Source organism: Cloeon dipterum, chromosome 2 (assembly GCF_949628265.1).
Source record: "Cloeon dipterum chromosome 2, ieCloDipt1.1, whole genome shotgun sequence".
Classification (NCBI taxonomy): Eukaryota; Metazoa; Arthropoda; class Insecta; order Ephemeroptera; family Baetidae; genus Cloeon; species Cloeon dipterum.
The window spans coordinates 29,781,325-29,805,521 of NC_088787.1; the positions used below are offsets into that span (position 1 = coordinate 29,781,325).

The 24,197-nt window shown below is 37.6% G+C and overlaps 5 protein-coding genes and 1 long non-coding RNA gene across 9 annotated transcripts; 3 read left to right on the top strand and 3 right to left on the bottom strand.

Moving 5' to 3' along the window:
* The first annotated feature begins 868 nt into the window (after positions 1–868).
* LOC135937129 (uncharacterized) lies at positions 869–5,333 on the top strand. The gene is made up of 3 exons (XR_010574455.1): positions 869–2,520; positions 2,634–2,746; positions 2,813–5,333. It is a non-coding gene; the product is annotated as an uncharacterized LOC135937129 (long non-coding RNA).
* Positions 5,334–6,241: 908 nt separating this feature from the next.
* LOC135935760 (protein croquemort-like) lies at positions 6,242–11,877 on the top strand. The gene is made up of 9 exons (XM_065478309.1): positions 6,242–6,421; positions 6,631–6,785; positions 7,781–7,941; positions 8,371–8,515; positions 8,574–8,780; positions 8,873–9,084; positions 10,152–10,458; positions 10,515–10,588; positions 11,238–11,877. The coding sequence occupies exons 2-9, from the start codon at positions 6,675–6,677 to the stop codon at positions 11,530–11,532; spliced, it is 1,512 nt and encodes a 503-aa protein (XP_065334381.1). The 5' UTR covers positions 6,242–6,421; positions 6,631–6,674; the 3' UTR covers positions 11,533–11,877.
* LOC135935761 (TNF receptor-associated factor 6-like) lies at positions 11,791–14,313 on the bottom strand. Its single transcript, XM_065478310.1, has 5 exons — positions 14,006–14,313; positions 13,789–13,939; positions 12,921–13,067; positions 12,438–12,806; positions 11,791–12,257 (listed from the first exon to the last, which is right to left on the bottom strand). The coding sequence occupies exons 1-5, from the start codon at positions 14,111–14,113 to the stop codon at positions 11,989–11,991; spliced, it is 1,044 nt and encodes a 347-aa protein (XP_065334382.1). The 5' UTR covers positions 14,114–14,313; the 3' UTR covers positions 11,791–11,988.
* A 939-nt stretch (positions 14,314–15,252) lies between these two features.
* Positions 15,253–17,768, bottom strand: LOC135935762 (uncharacterized). Of its 4 annotated transcripts, XR_010574249.1 has the most exons (6): positions 17,513–17,766; positions 16,848–16,987; positions 16,338–16,533; positions 16,159–16,278; positions 15,934–16,043; positions 15,253–15,487 (listed from the first exon to the last, which is right to left on the bottom strand). XR_010574249.1 is itself a non-coding variant. In XM_065478313.1 (5 exons), exons 1-5 carry the CDS (start codon positions 17,526–17,528, stop codon positions 15,432–15,434), a joined length of 528 nt encoding a protein of 175 aa, XP_065334385.1. In that variant the 5' UTR covers positions 17,529–17,768; the 3' UTR covers positions 15,253–15,431. The 4 variants fall into 4 exon arrangements, 3 of the variants coding, with proteins under 3 accessions (XP_065334385.1, XP_065334383.1, XP_065334386.1); XM_065478313.1 differs by lacking the exon at positions 15,934–16,043 and having other exon boundaries at positions 17,513–17,768; XM_065478311.1 differs by lacking the exon at positions 15,253–15,487 and having other exon boundaries at positions 15,494–16,043.
* Positions 17,769–19,226: 1,458 nt separating this feature from the next.
* Positions 19,227–22,097, top strand: LOC135936119 (microtubule-associated proteins 1A/1B light chain 3A-like). Its single transcript, XM_065478817.1, has 3 exons — positions 19,227–19,462; positions 19,798–19,960; positions 21,175–22,097. The coding sequence occupies exons 1-3, from the start codon at positions 19,414–19,416 to the stop codon at positions 21,332–21,334; spliced, it is 372 nt and encodes a 123-aa protein (XP_065334889.1). The 5' UTR covers positions 19,227–19,413; the 3' UTR covers positions 21,335–22,097.
* LOC135936117 (PIN2/TERF1-interacting telomerase inhibitor 1) lies at positions 21,727–24,177 on the bottom strand. The gene is made up of 4 exons (XM_065478815.1): positions 23,998–24,177; positions 23,747–23,869; positions 23,519–23,678; positions 21,727–23,463 (listed from the first exon to the last, which is right to left on the bottom strand). The coding sequence occupies exons 1-4, from the start codon at positions 24,062–24,064 to the stop codon at positions 22,755–22,757; spliced, it is 1,059 nt and encodes a 352-aa protein (XP_065334887.1). The 5' UTR covers positions 24,065–24,177; the 3' UTR covers positions 21,727–22,754.
* Positions 24,178–24,197: the final 20 nt, after the last annotated feature.

Here is a 24,197-nt window from a genome sequence, read left to right on the forward strand (position 1 = left end):
TGATTTATCCCTTAAAATGAATCTTAAAATTTTTATATTTTGGAAATGACTATTTCAGGCGGAAACTCCGTTTGAAAACTCACAATCGACTTTTTTCCTATAAACCTATATAGATAAAAAGTCGACTTTTGGCCAGGAAAAACGACTAAAAATTCCAAGTCTATATATTTATTTATGTCGTGATCCTTTGGTTAACATGGTGGCCACTTGTTTTTATTTTGATACATTATTATCTAACCCTGTGTGTCAACGCACATAAATATCCAATCTGTCTGCGAGTGATAAATTAGAGTTTCATGTTGGACTCGATGGTGGGTACAACACTTGATGAAGCAGATTTTTATTATCGATGATGGTCTTGATTTTGGGTGTACCTTTTTATTCAATCAGAGCAGTCATAGTGATAACAGACACTTGTTGTGGCGGCTGATTTTTATCAGTTTCGTAGAAGAGAAAGTAAGAAACGCAAGATATATCTTGTCTTTCACGGAAAGGTTATTGGGGAAGAAAGAAAGCCATTATAATCGAAATTATAATTTATATTTTTATCATTCTTTCATGAAGGAAAAACAGAAGAGTGCAAATATGCAGAGATTAAAATGATGCTACCTAAGTTAAATCGTGCACCCAGTAAGCTAAAGAGTTTATTGTTAAGATCGGGGAAAGTATTCGTTTTTTTTTCTTAAAAGCGCTATTGCTGGCAACTGATAACATTTATCTACGGATTTTTATTTTTATAAAATTCGCGAAAATCTAGAATGGTATACAAATGTACAGTTACCTTCATGAGTTTGAGTGATGGAATTATTCGCGACCGCCCCGTAAGAGGTGCCCCCCCCCCTCACCTGATGACAGGAAGGACCATCATCCCAGCGAGCAGAGGGGTAACCGCGGTCACTTTTCGGTCACCTGACGAAAGTTGAGCAAAGTGTGGTTTTGTGTTTCAGGCATGATCCTGATTCATGTTTCATTGGAATTTTTTTGAAATTTTGCTTGGATCATGCAAATTTTGAGTGCCCAGTCTTGGGCACCCGATGGGCACCTTTCGGTTACCCGGAGCGGGCAGGGGGTCACTTGCGGTCACCTAACAAAATTAAAACTAAGGGTGATTTTGCATTTCAGGCATGATCCTGAATCATGATTCATTAAATTTTTGTCTAAATTTGGCTTGGATCACCGAAATTGCCACTGCCCAGTCTTGGGCACCCATCGGGCACCTTTCGGATACTCGGAGTGGGCAGGGGGTTACTTGCGGTCACCTAACAAAATTAAAACTAAGAGTGATTTTGCATTTCAGGCATGATCCTGATTCATGTTTCATTGGATTTTTTTTAAATTTGGCTTGGATCATGCAAATTTTGAGTGCCCAGTCTTGGGCACCCGATGGGCACCTTTCGGTTACCTGGAGCGGGCAGGGGGTTACTTGCGGTCACCTAACAAAATTAAAATTAAGGGTGATTTTGCATTTCAGGCATGATCCTGAATCATGTTTCATCGGATTTTTTTCGAAATTTGGCTCGGATCACCGAAATTGCCCGTGCCCAGTCTTGGGCACCCATCGGGCACCTTTCGGATACTCGGAGTGGGCAGGCGGTTAACCATGGTCACTTGCGGTCACCAAAAAATTAAACTAAGAGTGGTTTTGCATTTCAGGCATGACCCTGAACCTGGCTTCGTTGGAATTTTTTATATTTGGCTGGGATCACCTAAAATTGCCAGTGCCCAGTCGTGGGCAACCATCGGGCAGCTTTCGGGTAGCTCGGATCGGATAACTGCGGTGTGACCGGATCATGAACTGTGTTCGTAAAATTTTGGGCACAGAAAAAAAATATTGTTTTGGTTATTGTTAGGAATGAAAAATAAATTTTTTATGCATTTTAATATATGATTGCTTAAAAGGGGCAACTTTTGGTTACCCAATGGTTAACCAATGCGCGGGCACTTTTTTCCTTTACTTGCTTTTTTACCCTCAAATTTTGTCAGTTTTTCGTCACCACAAAAGTTTTAACTTATTTTGGAAAATATTTTTGTAAAAGTAGTAAAATTACACAAATAAATAAAAAAACTTTGATAACCAAAATGGGTTAACCAATGGGCAACCAATGAGCAACCTAAAATAACCACCGTAAATTCTTGAGTTCATGTTTCGTAGAAATTATTTTTTAGAAATTTATTTGGTTATAACACTAATTAGCATTTCAAACTCTTTAAATTAACTCGTTTTGAGCACTTATTCATGCTCAGCATTATCGCGCGCGTTTCTATGTAACACTCGTCAACCGCGCGTGTGGCGCCACTGTCGGCAGCAGCACCAGCTGCTGCTGCCGGCTGCCTATGGCTGATCTGGCTGATCTGGCTCAGTTACTGACTGACTGTAAACAAGCATGACGGTTGAGACGCGCTGCGATTGCATCATCATTGTTAGCCGATTATTTCGCCCTGATTTCGGTTGCATTTCGGCAAATCGACAACATCAACAGATACTTGGACGGATGGTCGATGTTCCTGATATTCCGAAAGGTAAGGGTATCATTGAATTTACTTAGGTTGGGGGCTACAAAAATACGCGAGCGGACACTGACTTCAAAATATTCATTTTAAATTGCTTTTTAATCAATCCTGTGTGTCAGCAGGCTTCTACCGCATCCCGCCCTGATGTCCTTGTTGGGAATAGCTGCCTGTACACGATGGCCATCCGGTTATAAGCCTGGAAAACTTAACTAAACATCGCCCGCATATTATCCAGGTATGTAGTTGAATACATGGCAAAATTAATGAGTAGAAAATTGTTACTTTTTATTTTATTTTGTAGAGTTGTGTGCTGTTGGTTCGATTTGCTTTTGCTACCGACGTGGAATGCGCTGGGACTATGAACTCCTGCAGAGATGAAAAGCAACGAACCCACATGTTTTGGCAGGAAGCGCGCTGGACGACATGGGTAGAGGGTTAATTTGTGGTAATCTTTGTATGTTTAATGGCTATTTTTGATGATAAATTTTGTGTTTATACCTTGAAAATTAATTTTTACAAAGTTCAATTTGCTGCTTAAATACTTCAATTTTCTATTGTTATGTTTGTAACAACTATAATATTATCCCATAACTATTTTTGTGTTTTGTGATTTAGTTTGGAATTGCGGCATATTTTTTAGTTCAAGTTGGCTTCCTCTTGAAGTAGATTTTAGTATAATTTCCAAGACAGTTAACTATTGTGGCAACTAAATTTTAAAATCAATTACTTATTGTCAGATAATCATCGTGGGTTTAAAGTTAAAAATTGCAAAAGCCTTAAAGTTTTGAAATCAAAAACAACAGATGAGCCACCACATACTGATTTTAATTGCACTGTGGTTTTTTTAAATACTGTTACCGTGCCTTCTTGACTAAAAATCATTAATTTTAATGTGCTGAGAACCATAACCAGTTCAACCAATTACCCTAGAACCATCAGCAGATTGAAAATATATATACAATCAGGTTTAGACGATGGACGGTTTTGGTTTCCAGCACATCAAATAGAATTATTTTAAGGGTTGAATGCGCAGCATCAGGAATCTTATTAAAATCAAAAGTAACAGCTGGCAGCCAAGGGGAATTCACAACTTCTGGTGAACTCGTACAATTTATATAATCATCCAACATTATTTTTGCTTTGTTGCTGCATCACCTCATAAATTAATGTGTTATTATAGTTTAAATTATTAGGTTTTATTAACTTTTAAGTGTGCAGTTCTTCAAAGTCTATTGTACGCGATTCTATGGGTTTGAAAAATTTTTGTTTACATTATTTATTATTTATTTGTTTTTGCTTATTGTGTTATTGAAAGGTGGAATGTAACTTAACTGTATTGAGGTATCACCTTGGAATTTTCGCTGCCAAACCCAGATTTCGATACTGAAAAACTTATTTTTCCATAAATTTGCAATTTGAAGGTCAAGGTCACCTTTCTCGACCTTAAGGGATGGTGGCCTCCTTAGATTTTTTCAGGGTTCAAGCCTGAAATGTAGCCCGTGAAAATCTGAACAAGCACACCAAGTTTCAGAAGTGCAAAAATAGTTTGCTATAATTTGTTAAAGAAAGTTTAATTTAGGCTTGATGCCGCTCGATCGAGCATGCTCGTTAGTCGGCGAGTTCGCCTATCATTTGTCGATAATATTTTTACCCATTCCATTTGATTAGGCACAACAAGAGGACCAAGATTTGACATAGTAAGGTCAAAATCGACCTTCAGGGTCTGACCCTGACGAGACCCTGAGATAATAATTTAGAAAATGTCCAATTTCATCAAGAATGGTGTCTTTTAATAGGTTTTCGCCGCTGCACAGCTCAAATATAGAGCCTAAACTGCCGAATGACAATCCTGAAACCGGTTCTTGAAATAATTGTGGAAGCCATTAATCCTGACGTGATGTTAAATGTTGTTAAAATTGAAAATCAGCAGTTTTGGCTTTATATTAGAGCTGCAGAGCCTATAGAAAGACACTAAGTTTGATGAAATTGAGTTTTTTTAAATTTTTATCTCAGGGTCTCGTCAGGTACAGACCCTGAAGGTCGATTTCAACCTTAATATGTCTACCCTGGGCCCTCTTGTTGTGTCTAATCTAATGGAAAATGTAAAAATAGTCTTGACGAATGATAGGCGAACTCGAAGACTAAAGGCCGTACTCGATCGAGCGGCCTCGAGCTGGTTATTAAACTTCAATTAAAATTGCACCTTTGAAACTTGGTGAGCTTGAGCAGAATTTCAAGGGCTACATTTCAGCCATGAACCCCAAAAAATCTAAGGGTTCTATCATCCCTTAATTTTGAATTTTCGAAAAAGGTCGCGAAAGGTGACCTTGACCTACAACCTGCAAATGTTTTGAAAACTGAAAATTTGTTCAGGATCGAAAACAAGGTTGGACAGTAAATATTTCAAGGTGATACCACAACGCAGTCAAGAGTTACACTTCGCCTTTCAATTTCTGAATTCATGTTCCGGGGATTTTTAAGAAATTGTAATATTAGGGAATGGATGGTCATTGATTTATAAAATGTTTAATTTTGTGATTTTTACTTTGCTGTATTGAAATAACAAATAAAAGTGCTGCCCATCTGGCTGCCCACTGAGGGTAACCCCAAGCGGGCACCCAATGGTTACCTTTTGGCTACCTCTTACCTCGGGCTGTCATTTTGCGCTATGCTGAAATTTATCTTTTTTAATGGACAAAGTCAAGTGACCTGCCACCAGTGCCACCTGACAGCCCTAGATAAAAGGTGGCCAAAAGGTAACCATTGGCTGCCCACTGGTGGTAACCTCAGCCGGGCACCCGATGGTTAGCTTTTGGTCAACGAACATTCTCGGCCTCTCATTTATTACGCTCCCTGAATTCAGGTATACTTTAAATGTAAATATAAGGAGATTCTATGAAAGGTCATTTAATGGGTGCCCATTTGGTGACCGAATTCTGGGCATGACCACTCGCGGGTGCCCGAAGGGTTGGACATGCGGTATAACCAATGGGTGCCCATCTGGGTGCCCACGGGGGGTAGCCGGGTGACCGAACGCGGGCACCCAATGGGCACCTTTTGGTTGACATTTTTCTCGGTGGGATAATGTCATCATGTCTGCCTGGAGAGCTGGGGGTATACTCTCCTTGCCGACTGGCGCTGGACCATTTTACATAATTATTATTAGTACTTTTCTTGGGCGCGCAAAGGGGCGAGTTTGGGCTGACCCTCATATTCCCACTGTCCCAGTTACACCCGCTTTCCACGCACCTTTTTATTTTTATATGTTTTATCATTTTTTACAATTGTATAGTTTAAGGGTAATTTGAATTTGCAAATTTTTAGCATAGCAAAATGACTTAAATCACGTCAAGAAGAGAACAAATATATCAAATATATTACATAATGAGCCCAGCACGCATTTAGATTAGAAAATATGGAAAATAAAAAAATGAGAATAGTTTGGTGAAATTTTGGCTCATTTAGATATGTAACAGAACATAAACAAAAATTATGGATTTTCTCAGTGATAAGGAAATATTTGATCACAAATTTATTGCAGAATGAATTATTAAATCAATTTTATGCTCTTTATTGTCACTGATTAAGTACTAAAAAGCAAAAAACTATAGTTCACGAGTAATCCCGAAAAAGCACCACGCGCCAAGTGCAGTGAGAGCAGAGCTCTCTGTTGGCGGTGCAGCAAACTGATCCAATTCCTTTGTTTATCTCGATCAGGTGGTGGCCGTGGTGGGTTCGGGTTCACATTATAAAAAGCAGCGAGAAGTCGACGGACACGGCACTCTAGTTCTTAACTCGTTTTCCCTTAACCAGATCATCGCGTCTGTGACTTCGCAACTTGAATGGACAGGCTGATCTGCATTCACTTATGACGCATGAATCCCAGCCGTAGTAATCGAGAAACAAATTAGTGAGTACAAATAATGTAAATGAATCTTAACAAAAATACCAAGAGTGCTGTGTAACAAATGATTCCTCCCTTTTATTTTGTCATGTGACGACGTCAACAGACAATGACTCACGTAATTCTATCGTGAGTTCACTTGTTAGTCTTCTTTTTTATCACAGAGACCCAGTACACTGACGGCTTAAACAGTCAGTATTATTCTATATTTCCAGGCAGCTTCACTGACTGTCAGCAGCAAGAGGAATAAGGAAGCGACATGCCCAACATCGCAAAATGTAGCACCTTCGTGGGCAGCACCGCCCTGGTGACCCTGGGAGGTTTCATGCTCGTCCTCTGGCCTGCAATTGTCGACCTTGTGCTCACAAATGTAAATTACTATTTTTGGACAATTCAAATACATATAGTTCTAGTAGTGCTGTCGGAATCTTTCAAAATATAAAATCTAGTTTTCTCTGATCGCGTCGCATAATTAATCAATGGGTTTCGCTGTTTAATTAAACAAAATTTTGCACATGTTAGCTTCTAATTGCGTAACAGAGTAAAGCGTATAACACGAAATATTTGCGATTGATTTTGATTTTAATCTACTCTATCAAGCTTCAATAACAATATGCTAAACATGACTGTCCGTTTTTTTGCTAGTCTCAGCGATCGCTTGTCTGTCTGAGGAGTACGTCTGTCGCACGTGGACTAACATGTGTGTCTAGGGGATTTCCAAAATTATGTCTCAAAGTCTACAGCTATAGCTCAACTCAGACCCAAATTATTATGTTCAAGTAGTCTGACACTATCTCTCATTGCAACATGTAATTAGTAATTGAAATTTTAAGCTCAAACTGTAGCCAACAAGCTAAACGAGACGAATTGATAAGAAATCTTACTAAACTTAACTCCCACAGTTACATAACAATTCTACATGTCTGTATTTAAAAAAATTTAAATGCCTCGCATTCCTTTGATTATCACTCACTTTTCCAAGTAGGTAATTTAACATATTTATTTACTTTAAAGCGTTAATGTCAATTTTGTATTTATCACTGACTATTTTTGAAGAATTTCTAGCTCTTTAGATTGTTCAGTCTGATTATAATACAGCTTGTAAGTTATCAGTTATCATATGATAAAAAATCTCGCGGAAATTTAATGCTTTTCGCTTATCTTGGTCACTCCAGCATCTAATTATTAATATACATAAAAATAATGATAACTCTCAGGTATCCATTATACTCAATGCGCAAAAACAACAAGAATATTTTATGTGCATACTGTTCAATTGCTAAGACGACTAACAAGGCTATCAGAAAGAAAAACACATTTTCTTTTCTTTAACAGCAATTTTAGCAATCATGTTATTTATTCCAGGAGTTGATGCTGACTCCGGGTTCCGTGCAATATGGAGTGTGGAAAGAGACGCCAATTAACATTTTCATGGAGTTTTACATGTTCAACTGGACCAATCCAGAGGAGATCTTAGACGAAAACAAGAAGCCACATTTTACTGAGCATGGGCCTTACGTTTTCAGGTGATTTGAATGATTTGCTAAAGCCTCTTTTCGAGTTCTTTTCACTAGAAGCGTGTTAGTCAAGTTTTTCTTCAACTCGTAATTTTTATAATAATAGGATGACTGGTAATGTTCTATTCATTGTCAGAAGAAATATGTGTTATGGATCAAGTTTTATTTAGCTGAGACGTAAAAGAGTACACATAATAATATGTTATTTTAAACCAACATATATTAAACATTGGGTCTCGCTTGCAAATTCAGTGTGATAGCTGGTGAACTTTAGACTCAAAATCGTTAAGTATGTCTGACCCAGTTTGTCTATGTTTATTTATTCAAGAGATAAATCCACACAATATGTGCCAAAACATGATAATGTGTTGCTTGAGTCTTACTTTTCTACATTGATGCCGCTACTAAAAATAGCATATTTTATGTGGAATGATACAGAGAACATCATCAAAGAGTGAATGTTTCCTGGAAAGACAACAATGACACAGTGGAGTTCCATCAGATTCGAACCTACCATTTTGATAAAGAACTTTCGAACGGCTCACTCGATGACATCATCACAACCGCTGATCCTGTTGCTTTAGCAAGTTTAAATATAATATATATTTAAAATAGTCTCCAATATTTCAATTTTCATCTAGGCTGCACCTTATGTGGTTCGCAAAAACCCTGCTTTGCTATTTGGTTTGAACCTAGTGATGGACGTGGCAAAGACTGAGCGCTCAATTTCCAAAACTGTCAACCAATTCCTGTTTGAAGGTTACAACGACACCTTGCTGGATTTAGTCAACTCAATCCACAACCCAGAGTTCAACATTCCATTCGACAAGTTTGGGTGGTTTTACAACGTAAGTTTTATAGAAAAACCCAAAGCGAAATATGTTTCTCCTTGAAACCCTCATTCCAAGATATTGTTCAGCAGCTTAAGTTTTGTTCTTAGAGAAACAACTCGTGGCAGTATGATGGCAAATTCGACATGTACACGGGAAAAGACAAACTGACAAAATTGGGAGTCTTGACGGAATGGAACGATAGTAACCGCACTCAAGAAAACTTTGGCGAGTGCGCGATGGTCAACGGCACCACTGGTGAGGTCTGGCCGCCTCTCAGCAACACGGATGATGTTGATTTGTTTGTTACTGATCTCTGCAGGTAGAAAATTTTACCTTTAACTAACTAGATGAAGCAGGGTTCGCCAATTTTGCATTGCGCAAAAATACACCACTGGATTTTTCGCGCAAAAAACCGGCTGAAAAAACCAAACAGTTTTGGGTTTTTCCGCATTTTACCGAATTTAACCACGAAAAGGTCACATTTCGCACCAACAAATCTTCAATTTTGGAAAATTACGATTCGTCTTAGGATTTTTGGTCTTTTGGTGAAACCAGAGGCATTTTTACTGATTTGTTAAATTCGCTATTTGTGGTCATCCATCATGAGAAATTTTGTTTTTCAATAAAAATGCATGTTTGTGTTTCGGAATTGCAGAAAACCCCGCGAAAAAAACAGTTTTTTGCAATGCAGTGGGTATTTCCTGAAAAATGCAGGTTTGCGCGAACCCTGAGATCAAGTGCATAAAACAGTAGTTTTATCAAGTTCTGCCTCTTTTAACAGGCAATCATGCTATTTGACTTGCATGAATTATCTTTGTTTACCTTTTTAAATGAACAATTCATATTTTTTTCTAAGGGATTGTGAAACATAAATAACAATTTTGAAAGAAGTCTAGTTCTTGAAAAAGAAAGTGATATTTTTAAGTGTTATCATATTTAGTTTACAATTTTAAAATACTAAAAATTTGAGCTTAACAACACTAAACAATAATAACCTTGAGTGTCGTTAAAACACTTATTCTATGTCGGTAATTTTATCACAACTAGAAGATTTACTGAAGTTTATTTAGCCGATTCCAACATTTCAAGATTATTTTCTGTAGCATATTATATTTAATGATAATTTTAAATGAAGTCAGTTTTCAAATCCTTTTATAGCTTGGGAAAACTTGATACATATATGTATGAATTTATCATGCAAATCTGTGGATTTGAAAATAATATTTTATTCAAATTTAAATAAGTAGAAAAAGGTTCAATTATATAAATTGTAATTTTTAAATTAATTTGGAAATGGTTTAGCAACAAAATTGAAGAATTAATTATAAAATAATCAATATTTGAATGATCAGCAAAAATATAACTGGAGATCTTTCCCATTTTTAGGACTTTGAAGATGGAGTACTCTGGAAAGGTGAACAAACAAGGCATCGAGGGCAACTTGTACTTAGCGGGCAATCGATCATTGGATAATGGGCAGCAATTTCCCGAAAACAAGTGCTTTTGTGGCGGCCCTGACTCGGAAGAGAGCTGCATGCCCGCGGGAGCAATGAACGTTTCCAAATGCAAATTTGGCGCTCCAGCGTTTGTCTCATTGCCGCATTTCCACAAAGCCGATCCTATTTATCTGGAGAAAGTGGACATGCCTCCCCCAAACGAAGAGACTGATGAATTATTTATTGTTGTTGAACCAGTAAGTTGATGGTCTGTTTTTCAGTCTGTATTCATTGATTATTTTGGCATTTTCAGAACACTGGCGTTCCAATGGAAGTAGAGGCAAAATTGCAGATCAATTTGCTCATGCAGCCTTATAAGCAGATTGGGTGAGTTTTCATTCTAAAGTGATTTTTAACTATAATTCTTTATTGCTTATTATGCTCATGATTCAATATTATCTGTTTTTCTAATTAGGCTTTAAATTTTCTTTTGCTTAATTCATCAATTTTACCCATATGTCGAGAGTGAAGTGACGTTTACTTTCTGATTTTGAACCTGTGAAAATTGCAAATAGATTTTTTAAGTGAGTTTTATGCAGATGGGATTAGAATTCCGACAACGCAATATTTCAATGTAAAGCAGCAGTTGCTGGTATCAATGCGTTTAGTTTTCCACACAATTTGAGGAATAAATAATATAATTCCTCCGCTGCGTAATTTTGAGGCGGCGGCTGGCTGCACAGCTTTAACCGTATTTCAGCCCGTGGCTAGTGTGGCTGACAAAATTTTTAAAAACGAAGCTTGATAGTGCTTAATGGCTTGAAGGCCGTTTTTTTATCTCCATACACTTATCATTAATTCTTTCGCACTTTTTGATCGGCGGCTCACGCTGCTGGCTGGTACCTCAAAAATTAGTAATAAACGACACGAAATAAAATTTGCCAAGCCAACTTCAAACTTATTTTTACAACTAGATATTTTCGATGCGAAGTTTTCAAATTTGTCGAGTATTAATAAATTTTGTTTGAATTTACAGAATATTCAAGAAAGTACCACGAGTGCTGATTCCAATGTTTTACTTCAAACAGTCGGCAAAACTGACTCCACATCTGGCGTACCTGATGCGAATCGTATTGGACCTCAAGATGATTGGGTTCATTGTGGCTGGAGTTTTTGTTTTCATTGGACTAGTTATCTTTATTAGTGGCATCTACATGACCATTTGGGGCCGCTGGAGCAAAGTCCCAAAACCCGCTGATACTGTGTGCCTAATTGATGACGAGAATGTTTCTACCATCTCATCAGAAAATATGGAAAATCCGGTTACGTGAACCAGTAATAGGATTACATTGACACTCGTCAAGCTTATCTGCAACAAAAGCAGGCAAGTTTTCCAAAGTGGGTGCCATTATTTATTGTGATAAAATGTTTCTGCAAACTTTGTGGTGCAGTTCGATACGGTTGTCTAGCAAACGTGATTTTAAATAACGCAAGAAGCGCTTCTCTTTATTCATATTCAATCAATTTCCGTAATAATTAAGCAAACGATATTTTTATTCTTTACTGTAGTAAGAAATCGAACAAAGACCTAGTGTATTATATTTTTAATAAATAATATTCACATAATATCGACAGAAATTGTAAAGACTTTGAATAAACATGCCATTTATAGAGAATTACAGTTTTTCTTCGGTTTGAACATTGGCATATATTATGGTGACATCAACACAAAATCTCAGAGTTAGTTTGTTAGTTAATAGTTAACTAACAATAAGGCCCTCTCAAATTCAGAGGTCGAGATAAACAGTTAATTTAACGATCATAGCGTTCTTGGTTAGGTAATCTCTGGTTGTAAGCACCTCTTGAGGAAATCCCAGGCCGACGCACTCGTGGTTGTCCCCGTTGCCAGTCGGTCGGCGCCAGTTAAACTCGCTGCACAAAAGGGTGGGGTCCCAGACGCGCGAGTTGATGTCCTGCTCGCTCACAGTGCGCTGGTCCAGCACAGATAGGCGCATCTTTAGTTTGAATGGCCAGCTAAGTGTGTCGTCAAATTCACCTGTAGATTTTAAAATACGTCAGATATGGAAAGTAATTTAAACAGTATACTTTATATTTTTCTATGAAGTTCTATCTCGAAATAATTTTCAGGGCTGAAATTTTGCTAAAATTGGCCCGTAGGGGGTTAATACGGATATAAAATCAATGTGTGGGAATCATTTCATAAAAATTAATCAACCTTTGGTTAGGCCGACGTGCAGATAAACATTTTTGCCATTATTGTGCCTCGGGAACATCCGCATGTACATCTTGTAGCTCGAGGGAGCAATGAAGAAGCTTGGACTCCTGATGGAGCGACGGGGCTCCCAATTCCTCAGTTTGTTGCTCATGTCCCTGATGCGCCAGAAGTAAGTGAAGATGCGCACTTGCTGCTCTGAGGTCTTGTTCTTCAAATCGATTGGTGTTGGTGACATGTAAATGCTGCTGTTGTACAGTTGCACTTCAGACTCGCGCGTCTCTGACGCGGACCTCTTCAGCTCGTCATTGTTGGTAACGCCAGACAACACCACTCCGTTGAGTGTGATGCGTGGAGTTTCATTCCTCAGATCTGAATTTAATTGTGCGTATATCATTCATTTGAAAAATCAATGTGACCTTTCTCTAATTTCATATTTTTAATTGACAAGTGCTCTTTTTGCTTAAAGAACGTTTTGCAACCTACCAGATCTGAGTTTTTTTACACTGCTGTCCACTTCGCCAATTCGTTCCTCCATGTTTAAAAGAATTGTTTTGATAACGTTTATTTGATCTGCAAACTGGGACTCCAGATTGAAGATACGGTCATCGAGGCTGTTCTGTAAAGGCTCCTCTGCAAATAATAATCCTTTCAAGCAATTAATAAAAAAAGGTTAATTAGTTAGGCCAAACTGGAGTCAAAAGTCGAGAAAATAAAATTAAAAATAATCTTGAAAAACTTTGCTGCTGGTATAATAAATACCATAAATAAATTCTGCTGGTATAATAGAGAACACGTTGTTGATAAGTTTTATTATATTTTCAAGAAGAAAAAGGAATTTTGTGTAAGTTCAAAGTGCTATATATTTTATTTCGCAGCCGACTCAGCAATGAAAGTCTTTTCCTCAGTTGTGGCCCAGCAGGAATAAACGGATCTCTTTTGTTCTTAGAAAATGGATTGACTTTCATGTCGTGAAAAAGGGAACGATATGCCACCCGCACTGAAAGACTACTTGGCGGCAATTTCCCTTCCTCTGCAAGGCGTTTGTAAAAAGCAGCATTGTACAAAGTGTGGATTTAAATTTTTTAATTTTACTAGAGTCTGGGCTCCTAACCCTTTCAGACGCGTCATTTCGTATTTTTCGGCAATCAACAATGCACTCTTGACTAACTGAGGATGAGCACCAATATTTTTTTTAGTTAAATTGAACACAATTGCATCATGTTTCCTGTTCTACTGAGGAAGAGCACACCTTTTCCGGCTTGCCAGATATAAATACGCATATCAACGTTCATTATTTCCCCACAACAACACCAGTCGTTTAAAAGAAAATTAGTGTGCTTGACAAACTCACTGGAACCGCAGCAGATACTCTTGAGGACGCGCGCGACCGCATTCTTGGCCGTGTTGACCAAATCTTCAGCGTCAACTTGACACATGGGGTTGTCGCACTGAGCATCCGACGCTCCACTTCCGTTGCTTCTGCCACCACTTCCTCGCGCGTACTTACCGCACAAAGGGAAAATAAAAGCATCCGCAAACATGATAATTATAGAAGGAAATATACACACCAGGAGGGAAGGTGGCAGGATGGTGGCCTCCGAGTCGTCAGGCGCGGACACCGCACCCCCAAAGACGGCCCAGAAGAAGCCGAAAAGAGCCAACACAAGCAGTTTCATTCCGATTGTAACGCCGGAGCAAAAGCGAATGACCTGCTCGTTCGTAGAGATGCTAACTGGTCCAGAGGCAAAATGGGGAATTCTTGGACACGGATCAAAAGTGTCATTTTTCGCCACTCCAGATGCTAAATAAAGCGAGTCGGACGCGCAAATACGCGGTGCCGGCGCCAAATGCGTGCGGATTTATTTTTATAATGCGCTTTCTCAAGCGTTGCAACACTTAACACTTGCGTAATTTTGGATGAAATGCAGTTATTTTGACTATTTTCCAATGAATTAAGGGTAGAGACGAAGTTTTTAAAACGTTTTCATATAATTATGTTCCATATCAAAATCGAGAAAGCGCACCTCTTTATACCGGTTTGGATTTTAAAGATACAAATATAATGCAAATAAACACTCAAAACTCAAAATATCTCCCTTTCTCAACAACAGCACCATTCGTGCTTGGCGAACTCACTGGAACCGAAGCAGCAGATGCCCTTGAGGACGCGTGCGACTGAATTTTTGGCTTTATTGCATCAACTTGACACACTGGGTTATAACATCATGGAGCATCTAATAACGCTTAATTATCTTTTACCTGCTCGTAATTCCCATGTAACATTGTATAAGTTAATTGGCTGAAGACTAGAATTAACACGTAATTTATTCAAAGAGAGGATAATTCTGTTGGACTTGCGAAAAACCTTGCGTGGTGAGGTGAAAGTGCACAAATTGCGACAAAATTCACGGCGCGCGCATGATAAAGAACGAAAGTTTTATTTTTCCAACGCGCCGCAAACGCTTTTGGCTGTCACGTCTCGTAATTAAAATAACCATTATTATCCTCTCTTTGAATAAAGTTCATTCTAGACTTCAGCCAATTAACTTATACAACTAACACCCATAAAGTAAATTATTAACCTCGGAATCGTCAAGGTGCAGAAAGACGCCGAAAAGAGCCAACATGCACGACCAGTTTCGTTCCGATTGTACGAGTTGCGACTGATTAAACGCACCATTTTACGTCCCTAGCAGCTAAAGGGTCTGAAAAAGTAATTTGAAGAACCGATGGCTTTTATAATATCCTCGCTGAAAATTTTTTCACGGTTTTCTCCAACTCAATGGGTATCACAAAAGTCAAAGATTGTTTGGAATTTTTAATTAGATTTTTGATAACATTTATTTGTGTTCCAATTAATTTAAAAATACAATGATATATTTATGCTTTTACTGTACATTTAACTATTTTTATAATTTCTGAGAAGTTTTGCAGCTAATTGCAACAAAGAACAAGAATTTAATCCACTCACTGCATGGGGAATAGAGTTGACCATCATCCGCTTGCTGCAACTTCCGTGCGGCACACACCGTAATACTGTTGTGAAATCCCTGGAATTTATAATTTAAAAGAATTTTTCCACATAGCTACGACTTGCGTTTTTAACACTTCACTTATGAAACAGAATGTGCTTATCAAAATCTTAGTCTAACCACCAACTCCTTTTTTACCCTTCCATTAGCAGTACGATTTTGTTAGTGTGTTCTGCCAAAAAAGTTACCCTTATTATTTCATCCTAAAAGGCATCTTAAAAGTGATTTATAAATTTCAAATCCTGTGATAAATTAGAGGTAAGCTACATACAGTAAAGTTGTTATTGCTAAATTTTAAACAGTTAGACACACACCAAGAAATCGAATTAAATACATTTTGAAAATGACATGCACATATATGGATTTTTCAGGAGAAATCTCTGCAATGAGATTACTCAAAATACTAAAGTTGAGCCATATCTTTGTAAATTATAAGGGGTGTTTTTTAATATTAAAGCTCTGACCAATAATTTTGCTTGACGTTAATTCTGATAGGACGATATAGAAAATGATATTTTTTATCCTCTTGATGACACCACCTGGCGGCACGTGCCATAATAAGCATGCGATGTTTCTGGAAATTTAAATAAATTAATTTCAATGCAACCATCACCAAAATATTCATGCACAGCGCACATCAAACAAAATAAATATTGTGGTCGGGTTGGTGAAACCCTGGTAACACTTACGTTGTCCACAACGAAGAGCGCAGGTCAATTTACTGGGATTTGAGTAAGTGACATTGTCTGAGCCACAAACGGGGTTATACTCTTCAGTCGAAACGCAGCTGCAACCGGAGGAGCCACCGCCTAGCAAAGTTGAAATTCGCATGAATTTGGTGAAAAACTCAAGTTAAAAGTTGACATGCCTGTTTGTGGTGGTGGTGTTGGTCGATTCTGAGGAGGAAATCCAGGATTGCCATTTCCACCGTTTCCGAAAATGTCACTAAAATCGGGGTTGTTTCCGACATTGAAGGGCTGTGAGGTCAAAGGGTTATTCGACGAGTCAACTGGTCGCGGGAAGAAAATATTGTCGGGCTGAGACGCAGAAGCTGGTCTTGCAGGCTGTCAAAAGCACGCAAAGAAAAGCAAAAAGGTCTAAAGTATATACAGGTTAAAACGAAAAAAGAGAAAGTTTTTTTTTCACGAGATCTATTGTAATTATTTGCGATCTGCACTGCAACGCAACACTCATTTTTAGCGGAAACCCATTTTCTTTATGACACACAATGGGCAATGTAGCAAAGCATGCTTCAGTGTAAATAAGGCTGGGATGAAAAAAGGTTTAAGGCCTTCATCTCAAGGCTAATTTCCAACTTAAAAGTTTCAGATGAATAAGAAATTGAATATGTGGATTCAGAAAATATCAGGTAAATTACCCATTGCCTTGAAGGTCTGTATTGTGAGGTGTCGTCTGATGCGCTCAAATCTTCATAGGATTCGCTGTTGTCGAAATAGTCATCACCAAGCGGTTTGCACATTCCCAGTGTAAGTCCGGTCGCGATGAGCTTAATTAATGCTACATTGAAACAATTGTCAGTTATTATAAATGAATATCTTAAAATAAAGGCTAATTAATATATTGAAACATTTAATTGAAATGGCAATTCATTTTCAAAAAAGAATTGGACGGTGCAATAAAAAATGAACATTTTTTAAAAAAAATCTATTTATTTTCGCTGACTAATAAAATAAACAATAAGAAAAGTATGTTAGATAATGATTTTAAAAACTGCTCTATTGATGCATGCTGCTCATTTTCAAATATGAATAGATAAGATAAGAGCTATAAGGGAACTATAGTTTTACATAATTTTAAGGTTTCAAACCGATAATATTTGTAAATTTTTAAATATTTAAAATGAAAAATTCTATGCTGCTTTGCTTTTTCTCAAGATATATATTTCTTATTTTCAAAGAAAAAATCAGATTAATTGAGCACGATATAGTGTAAAACAAACATCCAAGACACCTACGCAATTCAAATATCATAATTTTGCATTTGTGTATTATTAGTGCAGTAAAATATCGTAATTGAACATACGTTTGGAGACGAACATCTTAATGGAGCCACTTTGCCAGATGCTTGAGAGCCTACTTTCGTGATCCAGTCCCGCCGGATGCCAAAGGCAGAGTGAGTCTGCTTTTTATGAATCCGCGTCAATTTATAAGAGCCACAACGCGTTGGCGTGCTTTTTAGCATTTTAGTCAGCAGAGACCGCAGAGAGGCCACATCATCACGGATATATAAAGGAAGCGCCCTTGGGCTTTTCCGAGCCTTTTTCCTTGCCCCAAGAAATACAATTATTGTGGATAGAAAATTTCAAAATTGACTCGATGAAAAGCCGAAATCACGGATTATTTAAAAGTTTTTGCGGTCGTATTGGCAGGAAGCTCAGCAAGGAGCGATCGGGAGGGGGGAAATCCAGTTTCGTAATCTCTATATATTGTAGAATTTCATTGAATACGTTTGGATGAGGCATCGAAGGTGAACCACAAACAGCGGTCATCGCGGAGATGATGGCAGGGTCACGTGACTCTTTAAAACACAAACAATAATCAAGTGGAGATGATGGTCTTATTGGACAAGGAAAGTCGATATAAAATGATTCCCATCAGGATATTTTGCATGCAATCATTTGAATTTGAGTTGTCATGCAGTTATTTTTATTCATTTAACTTCAATTATACTTTAATTAAATTCATATATACGTTTCAGAAATGATAATTTCGCTATTGTCGCTTTCTTAGTTCATATCAAGAGAACTCTCTCAATACGTATGGGAGGATATAACAATATGAATTAAATTTTATCATTATACATATTTAATAACAAATATGTATATGTTTGTTTGTTGAAGTGTGTGTAAAGAAGGATAACAAAATGTTTCAACATACTAAATTGACCGTTTGAGTGAGTTACATAGTTTTTAACAATCCCTTCTCAAAATTGTGTAATAATATTATTACTACCATTAACGTCAATACATTATTTCGTCCTGGTCCCGGCAAAATTGCGTAACTTTCAACAACCAAACGCGAATTTCCTTGTTGCAAGAAAAGGTCAACAATCAATTCGACAACGAAAATTTGGGTGTTTGTTTAACGTTGCGCAATTTTGCCGGGACCAGGACGATTTATTCTTGTACTATTTTCCGCGTTGTCAATTTGCGTCACAATCACATAGAAAAGAATAATGAACTAAAATTATAATTTAAATGATCCACGTTAAGGAAGAAAACTCGTTAACTATTCCTTTTTTTAATTTTTGCAAATATTTATGTGGATCTAAAACATGGGGGCAACAAAACCCGTTGCTGACAAAAAATAACGGAAAGAAAAAAGTCCGGGTTAAAACACTTTTTGTTTAATTGACATACTGAATAAGGTGTTAAATAATGTTACTTTAAATCCTTCAAATCTGTTAAAACCTCTTAATTATGACCTATTTATGATACGTTACGCATTACGCACGTTACTACTATAGGTAGCTGAAAAATTGCGTATAATATCTCAACAAAACCAAACGAGAACTTCCTTGTTGCTAGAAAAGGGCAACAATCCATTTGACAATGCAAATTTGGTTGTTTGTTAAGCGATGCGCAATTTCAGCACTACCACGACGTACTGTTTTGTCTACCTTGTTAGCCACGTGTTTTTGCCGCGCTTTTGCATTCAAATTTTACAGGTCAATCCAGCACCCATAAATGAACCAATCCAAATCACTTGGCCGAGATAAACAAACGCAGCAGTCGTGCGCATTCGTTTCGGACACAACAAAATACACACTGTGTCACACCACTCCATATTTATATTGCGACGCAGAAGGCACGTATCTACAATCAGAATTTGACGTTCCAAGACCGAGAGCTGCACTTGACAACTCGAAAGGCCCACGCTGAGAGCCGCTTTGAAGTCGAGGTTACGAGAAAAGGACATCTAATTATGGCGGACGGGAGCAACCCTAAGAGTTTCAAAGAGAGGAGGACGTATGGTACGTTTCGATTCCTGATTTCGCTCGCTATTTGCCATCGGTGCTGTTACTCACCTTTCGTCATAACAATGATATGTATCATATCGGATAAAAGCACTTCTAGTTCTGATTTGGGGGTTTTGTGTTTCGTGCTAAAAGTGTTTTTTAAGGTGTAAGGCTTTCAACTATTTTGCGTCATGGCATGAATGGTATCTCAATTGAGCTGCTGCTCAAATTCCTGATTTCCTAGTGCGTTCACAAGCGTGCATTGTTATCAAGGTCTTGCTTGCCTGGTCTGGTGCAAAGCAAACCATCGTCGCGGGAATGCGCATTAATTTTGGCATTTTGCTTCGCAGCTCAGCGTGTGCGCGATGTTGAGCAAATCCGCGAGCAACACCCGAACAAAATCCCCATCATCATCGAGAGGTGGAAAGGAGAAAAGCAGCTGCCCTTCCTGGACAGAACCAAGTTTCTGGTCCCTGAGTATTTGACTGTTGCTGACTTGGGTAGCATCATTAGGTGAGCATTCTCCTCACAACCCAATTATTACGTGATTTTTTAAGATTGTGCTTAAGGTCACGCTCACTCCATTCTATACATTGTTTTAAGTTGGTTAAATTTATTTAGTATCGCTCATAAACAGCAAGTGTAGTAGTTTTTAATTCAGATAATTTTCAAGGCCAGGTCAGAACCAAAATTTTTGTTACACCTGTGAATGTTTTTAATTTGCGCCAAATTAAAACCCTATAAATTCATAATCACACTTCATTGGCTTGGAAATAGAAGTTGGTTTTTCCTGCCAACGTATTTTATCCACCTTAGAAGTGATTTTTGTAAAATTAATTTGATAATATAGTTGTAATTTAGGACTGGTTTGCAACCAATATATTTTTGGAGATAACAGGTTGAATTTTATAAGACTTTAGAGATTTCGATATTTAGAAAATTTTCTTTATAAAAATTCAGCTAACAGTTTAAAACATGAATTTTTGTCACAGTCATGTTTTACTTTAAATTTGCTAGACTCCTGATAAAAATGCTATTTTTCCAAGGGTTTCTAAACATATCTGGGACAAAAAATAAATTTGTCCAATATTGAAAATTTGTTAGAGCGATAATACTGTCTGCTTGAGGAGAAATTAGTGTTTAAAAGCATATTATTACTGTGTTTTGTTGCCTGAATTTGGGCAATTCAGTCAAAAACGCAATATTTTGTTTCAAAATTGGTGATGTAGTACAGAGCTGAGGAAAAAATTAGCAAAAAGAGAAAACATGTAATTAAAAATATACTACAATGGCTTCTACCACCGAAAAACTATTAGGCATGGATTGCTTTTAATTGGACATAATTGTAAAAGAAAAAATATTATCACACGTTTTTGTACCGTAAACCTCCAAAACAAAATTCAGAGCCACATTAAGAGCTGAAGAGGATTTTGAATCAGAAAATAATAAGCGATCGATGAATACGTCCACTGTCCGCCTACACTCATTGTCAGATTAGAGCGAAAACAAAAGAGAAACGATCTCAAATCTCTATGTGATAGAAATTCCTCTTAAAAATATTCGACTAAACCAAAAATTCCATCCTTTCCAATGCGAGAAATTTTACTTGAGTGAAAAAGGGCAATTTTTCACTGGTGGGAGCAGCCATTGTTAAATTTAAATCATTTGAATTGAATTTGTCAATTCAAATATTTTTTACCCATTTTCATTTTCTTGTTCAATTTCAGACGGCGTTTGAACTTGCGAGACTCTCAGTCGTTCTTCTTGCTTGTCAACCAGAGGAGTCTGGCATCGCTGACCATCACCATGCGGCAATTATACCAGGCGGAGCGGGACCCGGACGGATTCCTGTATGTCGTCTACGCTTCGCAGGAGTCTTTCGGCTGATCTTATTCCCACGATCCTCACAATGCTGCTGATCCGTTCAAAGCAGTGACATGGCAAAAAGTGTCTTCAATTCGTTTCCAGGCAAAACAATTGACTGCGTTAAGCTTACCAAATATGTATATTATGTAATTGGACACTTTGCTACATGCACAGCCCCGTTACCAGCTTCTTGAGCGGACCTGCAGCTGCCTGCTTTATTTGTCGTTCTATTTATGGCTACATTAATTTTCCTACTAATAATTATTTTAACTGGTTTAACAATATTTTTTTACTATTATCGAGACTACTAAATCGTCCTGGTAGTGGCAAAATTGCCAAACTTTTAACAACCAAATGCAAGAAAAGGGCAACAATCAATTTGATAGTGAAAATATGGCTGTTAAGCAATGATACCAGCACCAGGACGAAATATTGTTTGTGTACCTGCTAAATGCAAAGATGAGCACTTGATGTGCATTTCAAATTTCAGTTTTGATACTTAGATAGTAGACAATTAAACCCTCCGATCTTGTTCTCCCTGTTCGAAAACAAATAATATCAGCTGTCAGCACTTGGACCATGCAATGGCCAAAATCCCGATAAAACTTAAACAAGGTGACTCGTTTATTTGCAATCTAGTTGTATATTAGGCAGGATTTAGTTTGGGAAAGCAGATGATGATTTTGCTATGTGATGATTGTTCACGATATGAACTTGACTATGATGATTAGAACGCGCATATAAGTGGAGAGATCAATAATAAAGATATAAATAATCCACTTAACATGGTTGTTTGAATTTCCTAAATGATCAAATTGCCTTGAAAATATTTATCAGTTTGGGCTTGAAAACCAAAATCGCAGTTGGGAATCGTCCAGCAAGACAACTAAGAATACTAGACAACATTTTTTGTTACCTCACGAGGACTTAAAAAAAGAAATGTAAATATTAAAATTATAATAATTGAATTTCCAGTTAAGGAATTGGCTATGAACCGAGGGGACCAAGGTCTAGTTTCCAGTGTTCTCATTCTTGATCGCTCTTCCTCCGTCACCACCATTACGCTGTTTTATCTCATGTAAACAAACAACTGCTTCCAGATCAAGTTGCTACTTTTACACACTGGATCGAATTACCTAATTAGGTTAAAAACTCTTGAATTTGTATAAATGAACTGAGGACACAGACAAGACATAAATAAATCCAGGAAGGCATTGAGGGTAGAGCTGTTCGTGTATCCTTATATCTACCATAATTAAATATTCCCAATCAAAACTTGGGAGCCAATTGTGCTCACAATGAACCATGATTTTAATTTGCTTTCAGTAATCGTGAAAAAAGATTTTGAAGAGTTTCATTTTTCGTAAGGATCAGGAGAATTTTATTACAGTTCAATTTTTTTGTATAACATGTATAATATATAATATTAACACGAAGATTGTCATCGACAAGTTTTATTCCTGTTTTTCTTTTTCTTCTTCGTTATATGAAGCTCTGCCTCAGAGTTCAAAACATTATCGATGGATTCTTGACCAGCTTTTCTTTTCAATTTTTTTCTTTTATCCTTTTTCTGCAAAGTATCTGGTTCAATTACGTTTTTCGCATGCTCAGGTATTTCCAAATTTTCACTTTTAGCCTTTTTCTTTTTCTTCTTTTTAAGATTAATACACTCAGGCTGATCAACTTGCTCCTCACTCATTTTGAATCCAACAAACGCGAAATTTGGTTCCTCTTTTTCAAACGTGGTCTTTCCTAGGTTTTCTGGCGCATCAGTTTCTTCAGCTCTGAGCTTCTTGGATTTCTTCTTTTTCTTGCTTTCCTTTTTCGACTCTGCTTCAACCTCCTGCTTAACCTCTTCATTCATTTTAAAGCCGACAAATCCAAAGTCTTGATCCTTCTCGTCCTTCTCATACTCAACCTTAGGCGTAGCCAGACCGCGTTCTATCATTTTCTTGCGGAAATAATCGGCTATCAGTCCTCCAGTTATTGTCTCTACTCCATGACTGTGACCTTCGTCTTCTGTTTTCGGAATCTCTTCCTTTGCCTCTGGCTCTTCTTTCTTCTTCTTCTTGATTCCACTTCCGACTATGCACTCAAGATCCTTTGCAGAGTATCGACTCAAGTCTTTTCCTCTGGTGAACTTTTTGTAGCTAAAGAAAGCAACTATGAATAAATTTTTGCAATTAAGGTGTCGGTAAAACTTACTGCACACGGCGTCTTGTGCTCTCTGAACGTTTCTCTAGAGAGCTTAAACTCTCTGGCTTGATGGGGACAGGTTCCTTTTCCTGATTCAGCTGCAAGAGGAGCTCATTGAAGGCGTTCTGATGCAGAACAGGATCATCAACAGGTCCGGTGTAACCCATTCCTAAAATTAAGAAAATAGAAAGATTCAAGTTACCCGTTGAAAAATATTGCTGAATCAATTGTATGTACCTTTGTTGTCATTTTTATAGGTTACCCTGATGTGCTCAGTGGTACCCTGCTCCTCTCGACCGAGCCCTTTGCCTTTACTCCAGCCCATACGCTCCATCAATTTTTTGCCGACATTATCTGTGTCTAAAAAATTCAAGCAATGATTCATTTTTAGACAACTTTTGAGCTATGTATAAAGGGGCGAATTTTTCTTTTTTAAAAAAGGAGTTGGATGGCATGTGGGATCACTCATAAAATAAATACATATGTACCTGCGGTCCAGGAGTGGTTTCGCGGATTCAGAACATAATGAGCTTTGTACCTCCGCTCTGCCAGCATATTTCAGTTTGGAAATTGGCGAACACACTACAAACCCCCTTTCAAAATTTGCTAAATAATATCTCCGTTTTCCGTTCCGCACGTGGGCAAAGATATTATGATGCGGAATGGAGAAGCAAGCCGGACAACCTAA

Coding starts and splice junctions, on each gene's coding strand:
- LOC135936119 (XM_065478817.1), top strand. CDS start 19,414: ATGGCGGACGGGAGCAACCCTAAGAGTTTCAAAGAGAGGAGGACGTAT. Junction 19,463..19,797: donor CAAAGAGAGGAGGACGTATG/GTACGTTTCGAT, acceptor TTTGCTTCGCAG/CTCAGCGTGTGCGCGATGTT. Junction 19,961..21,174: donor GACTTGGGTAGCATCATTAG/GTGAGCATTCTC, acceptor GTTCAATTTCAG/ACGGCGTTTGAACTTGCGAG.
- LOC135936117 (XM_065478815.1), bottom strand. CDS start 24,064: ATGCTGGCAGAGCGGAGGTACAAAGCTCATTATGTTCTGAATCCGCGA. Junction 23,679..23,746: donor CTATAAAAATGACAACAAAG/GTACATACAATT, acceptor TCTTAATTTTAG/GAATGGGTTACACCGGACCT. Junction 23,464..23,518: donor AGCACAAGACGCCGTGTGCA/GTAAGTTTTACC, acceptor TGCTTTCTTTAG/CTACAAAAAGTTCACCAGAG.
- LOC135935760 (XM_065478309.1), top strand. CDS start 6,675: ATGCCCAACATCGCAAAATGTAGCACCTTCGTGGGCAGCACCGCCCTG. Junction 6,786..7,780: donor TCGACCTTGTGCTCACAAAT/GTAAATTACTAT, acceptor TATTTATTCCAG/GAGTTGATGCTGACTCCGGG. Junction 10,459..10,514: donor TATTTATTGTTGTTGAACCA/GTAAGTTGATGG, acceptor TGGCATTTTCAG/AACACTGGCGTTCCAATGGA.
- LOC135935762 (XM_065478313.1), bottom strand. Junction 16,279..16,337: donor AACACCACCACCACAAACAG/GCATGTCAACTT, acceptor CAACTTTGCTAG/GCGGTGGCTCCTCCGGTTGC. Junction 15,488..16,158: donor CGCTCTTCGTTGTGGACAAC/GTAAGTGTTACC, acceptor TATAAATTCCAG/GGATTTCACAACAGTATTAC.
- LOC135935761 (XM_065478310.1), bottom strand. CDS start 14,113: ATGAAACTGCTTGTGTTGGCTCTTTTCGGCTTCTTCTGGGCCGTCTTT. Junction 13,940..14,005: donor TCCTGCCACCTTCCCTCCTG/GTGTGTATATTT, acceptor TTGTGCGGTAAG/TACGCGCGAGGAAGTGGTGG. Junction 12,807..12,920: donor TGTAAAAAAACTCAGATCTG/GTAGGTTGCAAA, acceptor AATTAAATTCAG/ATCTGAGGAATGAAACTCCA.